The 13,542-nt window shown below is 47.0% G+C and overlaps 1 protein-coding gene across 2 annotated transcripts in view; it reads right to left on the bottom strand.

The window, feature by feature from the left end:
- Positions 1–13,542, bottom strand: part of ATG4B (autophagy related 4B cysteine peptidase) — a 2,287,566-nt gene that overhangs the window by 1,438,187 nt on the left and 835,837 nt on the right. For both annotated transcript variants that reach the window (XM_069618124.1, XM_069618125.1), the window contains one exon: positions 450–548. In XM_069618124.1, the coding sequence (XP_069474225.1) occupies positions 450–548 (99 nt within the window). The remainder of the gene's footprint in view (positions 1–449; positions 549–13,542) is intronic.

The following is a 13,542-nucleotide window of genomic DNA, read 5'->3' as shown; positions in this document are numbered from 1 at the left end:
AAACCAGAAATCTCCTTCGCCAGATAGCATACTCCATGTATAGTTTCATCTTATATCTGTACTGCAGCATGATCTCTCAAGTAAGATTCACCAATCGCTGCTTTATATTCTTTTGCCAAAGTGAAGCTGTGAACCGAAGCACCGTTCTCTGAAGGTTTATAGGTCATACCACAGTACTCCTGAGAGGCTGCAATCCCAAACACCTGTAGCCATAAAGGATGCCCCAGAAGTCTTCAACACCTCACATGTACAGGGATGTATAGTTATCTGCCGCCTCTCATCTAGCAAGCTGAAGTGGGCCCACTTATCAACCCTCAAACAATCATACATCATCTCGTTTACCTCAGATCATTAGTTGGCTGACAAAGATTTCAAAATGTACAGACATTTGTCATGGACTGTTCAAGCCTATGTAGCCCTCTTTCTTTCCCCTAAATAATGCAACTTACCCCGGCCCAAATGGCGGCAAACCAAGGCCTGTGCAAAGATCATCTGTCCACATCGAAGCATGCAGCCCCATCCAGCGTCCGAAGTGGGACCCATTCCTCCTATTAGGAATAAAGATACAGAATCATGGGACATGCATCAAGGAAAACAAAACACACTAATGTACACTGTGCAGGAACACACAACCAGAACTACTTCAAAGACTTATGGCCTCTTCCACCCGCATCCCTCTGTACAGATTGCCAGGCACTGCTCTGCCCAGCTATAACAGGAGACAGGTAGGCGCCACTTACCCTCTCTGGGGAAAAAGGGGAAGCATGTGTCACATACGTGGAGTAAAAAGAACCACAGAGAGAAGGGCGGAGTTGATAGCACTGCTTACCACGATTGCATAGATAAGTGCCATTTGTTCCTGGCACAAATATAAATGAATCTAAGTGGCTGCTCGAGTTTATTGTACTATTTTCCTTACTATACAAGGAGTAGGAGACCAACACAGATCGCTTTTCTGATATACATCTATAAAAATGAATTAAGGGAGAGGGCGTGGCTAGGCAGCACGCCATGCAGACTTATGCTTGCTGTGGCGGCCGCCCCTCCCCCTTGCTTCTCGGCGTGCGCCTCTGCCTGGGGGCCTAGTGGGCTTCCTCACCGCCTGGACTGTGGATGACGGGCCCGATCCCGCTTGGCTGGTTGAACGGGCCCGCTCTGCTGTTTGATCCGGAGCAGATCTTTTGGTGCTGTGGCACACGGCGAGACACGGTGCTTAGGCGGAATGCCTGAGAGTGAGAAGATTAAGAGAGTGGACATTGGAGCCAGGAAGGAGAGGAGACTATGGAGTTGAGGGAGGACCCGTGACACACGATGTGGAGGAAGCTGAGAGTTGGGCTGGCAGCCCATGACCAGTGATCCTTGCCCCTCTGTAGCCCTAGTCTGCGAGGAGTGTGAGGGAGCGAAGCGGCTCCTCTTGGTACACACCGGGTCTGCTGGTTGAGGAGCCTGGCAGGGGATAAAGCGCTAGGTGCTCCCGGACACTCCAGTGGGCTGGTTTAGGGCTGGAAGCAGGTAACCCTGGCCCGGAGAGCACCCTGTCCATACTGTTTGCTCTTGAGTGTCAATTGACTGGTGCACTGCCCTGGTCCTGTGCGTCCTCCTGGGTTGGGGGAGTGGGTTTTCACTTGTTCTCCCTGATAATGGCCAGGTCCGGACACAAGCATAAGGGGAGCGAAATTACAGCGTACTTGGCCCCCTCTGCCCCGGCTGTTCAGAAGATGCAGACTCCCAAGGCGGATGTACATGCTGCACAGGGGGAAGATTCTTCCACGGAACCCTCTTTGTCCACGGAACGCTTTGAGGAAATGTTGAGATCCCTTAAACGAGACATCTCCCAGGAGATAAAATCAGAAATTAAATCTTCCAAAGACTCCTTAGCTCATTCCATTGCCGATCTGAATTCTCACCTATCTGGATTGGAGGCTAGTCTCAATGATTTGGAAAATCTGGCTTGTGAGCAACACACATGGGAGTGAGGAGCTCGCTGGGAGGGTCAGGAATATTGAGGAGCAGTTGGAGGAATTAGGGGCTAAGCAAGCAGACCTGGAAAAGCGCTCAAGAAGAAACAACATTCGCTTGCGTGGCATCCCAAGACAAATTCTGGATCAAGACCCCCCTGTTTATGTAAAGGCTCTTTTCAGGTCCTTGTTGTCCCTTGGGGACTCGGAGGACTTGATTCTGGACAGGACCCATCTGGTCTACTCCTCACTCCTCCCCGATGTTCTTTCTAGAGTCCATTTCTTCAATCAAAAGGAGGCAATAATGGCAGCGGCTAGAAAAGCAGAGTCAGTAAACTTCCGGGGAGCTACAATTACTTTCTTCCAAGACCTGTCAACATACACACTAGCGAATCGCAAGCGCCTTCAAAGAGTCACGTCCTGGCTTCAGGCGAAGAAGGTTCGCTACTGCTGGGGGTTCCTTTGTAAGCTTCTTTTTGAACTGTACAACCGGTCCTACGATATTGGCTTGGTGCAGGAGGCAAAGGAGCCGATGGCAGGCCCTGATGCCGATGGGGCTGGAAGAAGTCACGGGTCCTCAAGGGAATTGTCTGTCAGCCCTACACCAAAAGACATGAAGAGGAAGCCCAAGGGTTGGGCGGTGATGGGAAACTTTCAGGGTAGGGAGACTGGGAATATAGACCCCTCTGGATCGGGTGAAATGTCTCTAACACAAGGTTCTCGAGGTATATAAAATCCTGGTCCTTAATGCTGGACAGAGGCAACTTTTTTGTAAGACATTCTTAGCTGGAATTTGGTGTTTCTGCCTCCTTGGAAGCCATCGACAGAAAGTCAAGTTGTATGCTACTATGGTTAAGGGTTGAGCGTTGGGTTGTACTCTAGATGATACGGAGTGTGTTGAACGGGCGCCCAGATATGGGTTGCATCCACTTTATCACCTGAGTGCGATGTTACAATACTCGGTGAAGGCCTATGTGGCCTTTTGTTCTGCTCTTATTGTTTTTATTTCTTTTGGCATATCTACTTATTTTGCTTATTTTAAGTTAAGATTGTTTTATTTCTCATATCGGATATGTTGTGTTGGTTGCTTCTTTCAGAAGGTCAGTGCGGGTGTTCTCTTGATGAGGGATGTGGGGCTCACTTCTACCCTTGGGAAGGCTATAGTGCTAGGAGATTGTTCTCCTTTTTAATGGGCTGCTTTGCGGGGCGCCATGAGGGGAGATACTCAAGGGGGTGGCTCCTCACTGGGAGAGATTGTTCTTAGAGCTAAGCAAGGGATTGTATGTGAACGGAGTGATGGGACAGAACTTAAGATGCCTTACCTTGAAGGTGCAGGGTTTAAACTCCCCCCTAAAGCGGAAAGCTCTATTCCACAGATTAAATACTCTTAATCCTGACCTCTTGGTTTCTTCACCTCCTGCAATAAGATGAGTTTCGGCTTAATGATGATGTTTATCCCACTAGATATTGCGCTTCTGCCGGCTCAAAGAAACAAGGAGAGGCTATCCTGTTGCGTAAAGATGTCCCCCTGAAGGTGCAGAAGGTGCTATGCGACAGGGATGGGAGATATATTATGCTGGTGGCTAAGGTACGGGGGCGGAAAGTAACTTTGGTCTCACTATATGCGCCTAACTCCCATCAAGAGGTGTTTATTGCCTCTCCGTCAAAGCTACTGTATGAACAGGCTGAGGGTGAACTCATGAAAGCGGGAGATTTTAACGCTGTGGTTAACCCTTTAATTGATAAGACCTTGCTCCCCTGTGCTGCAGATAAAAAAAATTTTTAGCACTCACTTCTCTGTTCCGCGATCACTCATTCATTGAGGCGTGGCGGTTTTCTCATCAGGAGGAGCAGGATTACACCTTTTGCTCTGCGGCACATGGGGGCTTCTCCAGACTGGACATGTTCCTCATTTCAGACAAATCTGTTCCCCAGTTAATAGACGTAGAAATCCTCCCGCAGGCCCTGTCCGATCATGAGCCAGTAGCTTTAACAATGGCCCCTTACCAGGCGACCCCACATCCTACGAGACCATGGCATGTGAATGAACTTCTGTTGAGTGACCCTCAGTTCTGAGATAGTGTCTCTGAAGCTATAGTTCACTATTTTTCTGAAAATGACACGGGGGAGGTGGATTATCTCACGGTTTGGGATGCTGGGAAGGCGGTAATTAAGGGGCACATTACAGCACAAACAGTGGTTAGGCAGGAAATTAGGAAACAGACACAGGTTCGGCTGGAAGAGGAACTGCAAGAGGGAGGAGCAGTACAAAAGGAGACACTCCCGGCGTCTTCTCAGGGACGTGCGAGTGGCCCGCAAGGCCTTAGAAGCCCATCACATGAGTCAGGTGGCATATCGTATTATGAGAACCAAGCAATATTGTTATTCAAGGGGGAATAAGGCTAATCGGCTAGCAGGGCCGAAATCATATGGACTCTCTGAAGGATGCAAACAGGAAATCTGTCAACTCAGAGGGAGGGAAACTCCAAATTATTGAACATTTCTTTAGGGAGCAATCGGCCCCGTTTCAGACGAACCTGAAATTAGCCCAGGAATTCATACAGAAGGCACAGTTGCCTCAGGTGACTCAGGAATCCCTAGATCGCTTAGAGGAACCTATTACACTTAAAGAAACCGAGCTCGCAATTCGTTCCCTTCCGTCTGGGAAGGCCCCAGGCCCAGACGGTTTCACGAACAGTTTCTATAAAACCTTTGGCGCTGTTTTGGCCCCTTATTTGACAAAATTATTTAATACTATCTGGGCAGCGGGCTCAGTGTCTAAATCCATGGCAGAATCCACAACCACCTTGATTTTGAAGCCAGGGAAAGACCCGACAGAATGTATATCCTATCGTCCGATTGCGTTATTAAATACAGACGCAAAGCTATAAAGTAGGATTATAGCAGGAAGATTGGGCGAGATTCTCCCAACCTTGATAGAGAGAGATCAAACGGGATTTATTCGTAATTGCTCAGCGCAAGATAATATCCGACGGGCGATAAATTTGATTACCCTGGCCCGAAGATCCCGGGGAGACTAGCCATTCTTTCTTTCGATGCCCATAGGGCTTTTTACAGCATGCCCTGGGAGTAAGTGAGGCTGGTATTGGATGGATACGGGTTTGGCCCCAATTTTCTAAATTCATATTATCAAATTTCCAATTCCATTCAACAAAAGTTTGGGTGAATACACAATGGACCCCTCTGATTACCTTAGGCAAGGGGACGAGGCAGGGATGCCCCCTGTCCCCGTTAGTATTTGCTCTAGGATTAGAACCCTTGGCCCAGCAAATTAGACTTCACACCGAGATATTAGGCTTCGACTATGCGGGACAATGTCACAAGCTGGCTTTATATGCAGACGATTTGCTTTGCTTCCTAAGGGATATCAGTAAGTCTATGCCACCGCTGATGAACCTTTTGTCCCATTTTGCTGACCTTTCAGGATTTCGGGTGAATCCATCCAAATCTATTGGATGGGCCTTGGCGGAGGTCCCCAGTGAGATGGCTACCATTCAAGCACAGTTTTCCATTCCATGGTCTACGACTGAGATCCCCTACCTGGGTATAAAATTGACTGTTTTACTCGGGACTCTTCAAGGCCAATATTCCCGCCTTACTGAAGGAAGCGAAGGATTGGCTCTTACAGTATGAATCTCAAGAGATATCTTGGCTGGGCCAGATTACCACGCTCAAGCTGACCTTGCTCCCGAAACTCTTATGTCTTTTAAGCTCTTCCAGTTCGGATCCCTGAGGGGGACCTTATTGAGATGCAGAAAGCATTAAGTCGATTTGTCTGGAAGGCAAGAAAACCTAGAAAACCTCTTAAACGTCCTACCAGGGGAAAGTGATCAGGAGGCCTGGGATTACCCTCGATTCAGAGATACTATAGGGCTGCCCAGGTGGCTGATATGCTGTCCTGGGCAAACCCTCTGGAGGCCCCCAAATGGCAAGATATAGAACAGGCAGTGTCCCCATTCCTGTTAGCGCAGCTTCCGTTTCTTCCTAGAGGCCCAGACCTGTGGGCGTGCTCTCTTGGCCACCACGAATTCCACGCTACAGTGTTGAGATAAGGCTTGTGCTCAAAATGGGATCAAATCGGGTCTGGGACGCCTCTCCCCTGTCTCCCAGAACCCAGCCTTTGCACCGGGCCAGGTGAGCAGCACGTTTCACAACTGGGAACCCGTTGAACCAGTACAGCTGACGGACTTGTATAAAGACCGGGAACCTCTGACGTTTGCAAGGAGAAATTCAATTTGTCAGAAGCTGAATGCTTTCCATACATTCAGCTGTGCCGCTGGATAAATAATGGGGTCACTTGCCGAGCTGCGGATAGAGATCCGACTGGGTTAGAACTAACAATACTAGAAGGCCAGCTGGCACAGAGTTTCAACCTGTTATAAAAAACTTTTGGAGAAGATCCCTCCTGGTCAGATGCTCCCCTATATGCGGGCTTGGGAAGAAGAATTGGGAATGGAGATTCCAGAAGAATCCTGGCAAAGGATATGGCTTAGAGCCCAAACGAGCTTCCGATGCACGATTGTGAAAGAGAATACCATTAAATTGTGTTATCAATGGTATCTGCCTCCAAGTAGATTGCATGGAATTAACCCGGATTATCCGGACACATGTTGGCACGGCTGTGGCGAGAGAGGTGATCTGGCGCATATGTGGTGGCAATGTTCTGTTATACAATCCTTCTGGCTAGAGGTACGCTCTAAAATTAAAGAGATTACTGCGGTTTTGCTACCTATGGACCGGTTGGTATTGGTGCTAGGGGACTCCCCGGATGACGGCTCCCTCCCGATGTCCGGTAACAGAGCAGCTCTACTTTCTACCCTGCTTACAACGGCTCGGATCACAAGAGCCTGATTCTGGAAGTCCATAGAGGGGCCACATATTGCCTATTTGTGGGTGAAAGTGTGGGAATTATTAGGCTTAGAAAAGCTGTTGGCTATGTTGGATGGGAAAGATTTAGACGCATCTGGCGACCATTTCTGGACTTTGTGCGGGGCAAAGAACAGATGTTTTTTCAGCCAATGTTATTGAAGCACTTTTTGAAGCCTTGACGAGCATATTGAAGCCCTCATCTGCCTCCTGTAACTGACAATGTGCAATTGGATTGTTTTTTTTTGTTTTGTTTTTTCTTTTCTTCTCTCACCTCATCTTCTCCTTTCTTTTGGTCTTCCTTTTTCTAGTGCCTTCCGATTCCTCCCTCCCTCTATAAGCGCTGCTCAGGGTTCAATTCGTTTTTAAGGTGATTGCTGTAGAATTGGGGACAGCAATGAATTATAAATATCTACAATGCGGAAATCTATGCTACAATTCATTGTTACTGGCAAAGTATTTTCTGAAGGCACCCTTATATGATGCTTGCGTGATTTTAAGTTGGAGTATGAACTGGGTTTATTAAATGATGTGGGGGGTCGATTACTGTTCAATGAATTTATGATGTGCTTTACTGATCTGTTTATTACGGTTTAATGAATTTATGACATGCCTTATTGGACTGTTTATTACTGCTGGTTTTCTCTGTTTTATACACTGAAAATCTAATAAAAAAATATTTGTTTAAAAAAAAAATAAGGGAACTGTTGCAAAGCATTAAAATCGTATGCTGTCTTATCTACTGAGTTGCATTTATTTATCGTTTATTTGTACAGCGCTTATACACAAGTGAAGTGCTTCAAAGCGCTTCAAGGCAGGAAGGGAGCAAGGAAATACAGTAGTCATTCTGAGGCCTTGAAGTTTCTGAATGATCTAACAAAAAAGTAATTAGCGTACTAGACCGGAAGTCATTTATCCTAGTGCAGGTGCATGAAGTGTTTCAGACGCAGCCAGACTAGGGAGGGGAGATAAAGGGGGACAAGACAGAACTTACTAGTCCTAGTAAATTCATGTCATGCAGTGTACAGATGGACGTGCGAGGGAGGGGGTAAGTCCGCCCAGTCCAGCAGGGTCCTGTGTTAAGTGCAGAGAGCTTACACCTCATGGGACGTATGCTGAAAGTGCAGTAGTCTGAACATGGTGCAGAGGTCCAGAAGCAAGTGCAGACAGGCGGGGGAGCCTGGGACCTGTGAGGCTCTGGAGGTGAACCAGGCGACCAGTCAGGAAAGACTGAACAGAGCTAGGAAAGGGAAGGAGGAGTGAGGCACGAGAGAAAAATAGAGAAGGTTAGCAGGGGAGAGGGGGAGAGGGAGAGAGAAGGAGGAAGCGAAGAGTAAGGTCTTGAGGAGTTTCCGGAACTTAACGAGCTCCGGCTCAAGGCAGAGAGAGGCAGGCAGGCTGTTCCAGAAGGAGGCACCTGCAGAGGATGAAGACCTACCCCAAATCTCTGCTTAGAAAAATGGCTCGCCCGCAAAGAGTTGGAGGACGAGCAGAGAGCCCTAGATGGAGAGTATCTAGGAAGAAAGCATTGTAGATAGTGCGGGCCTCTGCCCCATAAAGCCTTTGGACTATGGTGAGGGCCTTGAACTTGATCATAGCAGCCAGAGGGAGCCAGTGAAGGGATTTCAGTGCCAGAGAGATATTTTCCTTGGGTTTGAGGCCAAGGATAACAATTCCCTGAAAATAGACCCTTTAAAAACAGTACACCTTTCTGTCCTATGACAAATTCTCTGAGAAAGACTTTGTTCTTTCCTGTTCCTGCTCCACAGCATCTCCTTGGTCTAGAGACATCTGGAAAATTTCTCAGCGTTACACCAAATTATTCCTTGACCACTGGGGTCTCCAGTGTGTTGACGGCACTAACAACTGTAAGACAATTATATTTGAAGTGTGGTCTATACAGACTACCTACATTTGAAAAAAGTACAATTTAAAACACAAATTGACAAAAGAGCAAAATGTAGTTACTGATGGTAATGACTTGTCTTAAGAAAAAGCATTTTGTCCTACTTCATACTGCTGCTCAATTATCCAAATCATCCATCATCCCAAGACTTGACTAGAAACCATTCTATTTGGTAGACTTACCCGCTACTTTCCCCTTACCTCACTTAAGTCAATTTTGCATATAGCTGTTAAATACTCGTTTATGGGACCAACCCGTCTCCTGGGTAGTGTCCTTCCTATCTGTAGAAAAGGTCCTGCAGCTCAACAGATCACCCTTCAAAAAAGCTACAAGCTCATGGGCATTCTCTACAAACTAATACCCAACATAGGGACTCTCTCAATGTAAACCATTGCTCCCCAACCATTGGTAGGCAATTAGCAAAATGTATGCCTCAAATGTAACCAAGCGGCATCCACACTTACATGGGACACATCAGTGCTCTGTAGATGGAAGAACTATTGCAAGAAACCTAATATTGCAAACGTGCATTAACAGTTATCTAGACCTAATGCAAGTCTGTTCCAGGCAATTTGTAATGGTCTTTAACTGCATTTGTCCTTAAGTTGGTTTTTACAAAGAACAATTAGCATTAGCACTCCGGGTGGGGGAGCCAGCCAATCAGGTTGCTAGGAACTCTGGCTTGAATCAATGGCACAAGCATGCGTTCCAAGCCGCCAGACGACCGTCTCTCCCCACTGCCATCTTCCCCCCACCCTCCTTCCCCTTTTTTTCTCCCTTTATTAACCCCCCGCTTAATAAAATTTCACAATGAAAAAGAAAAAATACCTTAATCTCTAAAATACAACAATATCCAATATAGTTCATAGCCACACAAGATATTACAATAGAACAATTCATTAATCTTATAAAATACAAAATGGTCAATACAGTTCATATCCACATATTAAAAAATGATTTAAAGTACACGAACATTCCTTCTTAGAGCTCCCCTTCTCAGTGACATTGCAACCTTCAAATATGATAACAGACCCCAGGCACAGAATTTAATTTCTGCCTTTAGTAGGAACATCAGTGCTGGCCTATATAAACGCAGGTGAGTGCATCTCAGAACTTGCAAAATCAGAGAGGTACTCTCTCTGATAATTGCATATCCAGGACAGAGCAAGATAAAATGAGCCAAATCTTCAAAAAGGGGGCACCACAGACAGGACAGCTTGGGTCGCCCGAGTAGCCTGTCCTTTTTGCCATGTTCCCCCTCAAGCGCAGGCAATCAAAGCGAGCCCTGGTAATGAGCCAGCCATGATGACCCACCCTGGCCCAAATAAGGTACGGCTGAAGAGGGCAAACCACTAATAAGCTGATCTGATATGCATCAGACTGCGAAGGCCGTACTGCATTGATGGAAGTTGCTGCTAATTCCCGGATTACCAACTTCTTGAAAGAATGTACTTCTCTAGCTTGAAACAACCTAGTTGCATGAGGCATAACCACCAAGTTTACCCGGGACATATGCTCACTTACGAATTTGAGCCAGGGTATCTTTTGCCACAAATCCACGGTCAAGGTTACTTTAATTATGAAATGACACAATGTGGCTTTGGGATTGCCCCAAATTATAAGCCATAGTAAACCAGGGGCAGCTACCCACTCATCCTCCAAAAACGGCATCCCCAGTTCTCTATGTACAGATGCACCAGAAGAAGAGGCGGGTAGTCCCAATAATCTTTTGAAATAGCGTTTTTCCCTTGCCTGCATATCACCAGGCTTTTGAAACAACCCAAAGAGCTGCTCCATAAAGAGAGGCTGCCTTAACCTGCATGGAGTAGACCTTGAGTGCTGATTCCAGGTGTTGACTCTTGCACCTAGAGGAGAAACGATGAACCCCCCCATGTATTGGAACATTTTCAAATATTGTTTAGTTACATGTGCCTTGCTCAAAAAACACTCTGAGAAACTCACACCCAGGTAATCATACTCTGTTACCCTCGGGAAAATATCCCCTATGCAAACAATGGGGCGCATCGTGATCATCCTCCTTGCTACTACTGCAACTCACGACTGCTGATTTTACTGAATTTATTTTTAAACCTAAGGTGGTCATGAAAAAGGCATACCCATCCACCAGGGCCTGTAATGCCCTCGGTGTTCCGGCCATGAGCACTGTATCATTGGCATATGCCAAAATGGGGAATGGCCTACCCCCCACTCGCAAATAATCCACAGTAGTGTTTAGTAGTGCCTGCAGCAACCCATTGATGTATAGGGTAAAGAGTAATGGGGCCAATATGCACCCTTGGCGTACTGGGAATATCACATCGAACCACTCAGTACACCTCCCCCCGGACCAAACCGAACATTGGCCTTGGTATTCGAATGGATCCCCTGCAAAATTGCCACAATGTCAGCCGGACAGCCCATGGACTCAAGGACGGGCCAAAACTTGGAGCGATCAACCTTGTCAAAAGCCGTGCTTAAGTCCATGAATGCAAGGTAGACCGTTTCGCCCTTACCAAAAACATTAGCTATCAATAAATACAGGTTGAGGGCCTGCTCCATGGTCCCCAATTTGAATATTTGTGAGGACGTTGCTCTCATTGAGCCAGCACTCCAAATGCCCCAGCAAAGCCCGTCCAAAGATTTTGAAAACTGTATCCAACAGAGAGAAGGGACGGTAAGAAGAGGGTTTGGTGATGTCCCCTTTTTTAAAAATGGGGAATATTCTTGCTGTCTTCCATGACGGGGGATAATGGCCCAAACGTAGACGGGCATTAAAGGCACTTGTCAACAGCGGAGCCCAAAGATCGAGCTGACTCAGAGATCCATAGGTATGGCATCAGGAACGGGAGCTTGATTACAAGATTGAGCCCCAATTGCCTTGGTTCCATCCTCCAGAAAGAAGCGCAATGCTACTCCTCTATTCTGGGCCTCTTGTCTGTCTCGGCCGTCATCGTACAGAGTACCAAAATATGATGCTCAGTCTGAAGACCCCACATGTGTCCCCAAAGGGCTATCACAAGTCCTCCCTTGATACACATTCCCAGAAACCCTTTGCATCATTAGCCTTTATAGCTTCCAGGAATTCATCCCAGGCTATGGTCTCCAGCTCCCATTTTCTTTGCTCAAGCGTCCTGCGATAGGCAGTCCGTGCCTGCGCTATGCAACATCCGTCCACCGCAGGACGCCTTAGAGCAGCCAAAAGTGCTAGTTTTGCCAGCCTGCATTTTTCGTCAAACCAACCCCGTTTTCCTGCTGTACCTGTCGATCTCTGGACCATTTAAAAAAAAAAAAAAAGAAACCCGTTAGGGCCTTCAATATTTCCACAAAATGGGCCACCACTGCCCCATAATTATTAGTTTGATCTAAAATCCCCAACAGTGAGGTACATTGACCAGGTAGTATTTTCCAATGCAGGCCACAAGGCAAGATTTTCCCCCACTTAATTCTTTCAGGACACCGCATCCGCCCCTACGTGACATGCAAAGCCTGATTTCAGCTGCAGCGGCCCTCGCCACCGCACCTTCCTCTCAGCTTCCTACGGCTGCCGTACAGAGCCCAGCCTTCCATTTCCATGGAGGCCATGTTGGTAAAGGATTTTCCTTTCTACCTACGGGACACGCGAGGCGTCCTATTGAAGGAACGAAAATCTTTTTTTTTTAGCACCCCATGTTGCCGCTTTGGTAACCCGGGGTGCTAATGGCCTTATGTATCCGTTCCACGGGCAAAACTGCAGGGTTACGGTCCTAGGTCCACGTTAATGGCCCGAGCAAAACTGGGGCAGCAGCCCATTACCCCTCCCGGTTTGCCCGTGGAACGGGTACATAACGCCACAAAATAAGTGGCAAACAGGGCATTTTTAGACTCACAGAGCCAGTGATATTTATCAGAAAGAGAGCACTTTTTTTCAATAAAACATTTTATTAGACATTTTCAGAAAATATATGCATCAACATCACGTTAGAGCATTGTTACCATTAAGTCACACACACACACACACAGGAGATCCTTTGCGCTTTGTGGGTCTTATCTCCAAGGCTTACTAATTTCCTGCTGCTGTGGAGGTCCTGGCACCATTTGCTGCTTGCTTCACTACCAGATCCTATTTAAGCCAGCGGGTCATGCAAGGACAACGGGCTATACCCAGGAATTTTTCTGCGTAGACCATGAAGGGGGGCCCAAGTGTTTCAGAAGGTATTCATGTTTCCCAGGCAGATAGCCGTAATGTTTTCCGATACTACTATGTCACAACATTTCGTCCACCACATGGAGAACAATGGGCCATCAGGGTGTTTCCACAGACGAGCTACGGAGATTTTGGCAGCGGTAAGAGGATAGGTGATTAAGTTTGCTTTCTGACCCGTTAGTGAAAGTGCCCGATCCCCAGTGTCTCCCAGTAGTACTATGATCAGATCCCATGGGATTGCTAGGCGTGTGATCTGTTAAATTTGTTCCAGCACCGCTTGCCAAAATTTCCTAGATTTTGGGCAGGACCACAGCAGTAGAAACAGGGAGCCGGTAGCTGCGCATCCTCACCAGCAGCTCGGGGGAATTGCTGGATTACTTTTGTTCAACAGCACAGGTGTTAAGTACCACCTATAGCATCCCCCCTTCCCGGTTAGTAATGCATTTAGCACTTTTATGCATTCTCACCCATATTCTGTCCCATTCTTCTATTTGTAGTGTGTGCCCCAGGTCCTTTTACCAGCTAAGCATATATATTCCTTCCTGGTCGGGTCTGTTTTTTCCAGCAATCCGTATAGAGTTGAGATTTTACCCTTGGGCGGAGATGCT

Source organism: Ambystoma mexicanum, chromosome 10 (genome assembly GCF_040938575.1).
Source record: "Ambystoma mexicanum isolate Mex_15411 chromosome 10, UKY_AmexF1_1, whole genome shotgun sequence".
Taxonomy (NCBI): domain Eukaryota; kingdom Metazoa; phylum Chordata; class Amphibia; order Caudata; family Ambystomatidae; genus Ambystoma; species Ambystoma mexicanum.
Note: the sequence above shows the minus strand (reverse complement) of the source record. Positions and strands in the feature narration are given on the sequence as shown.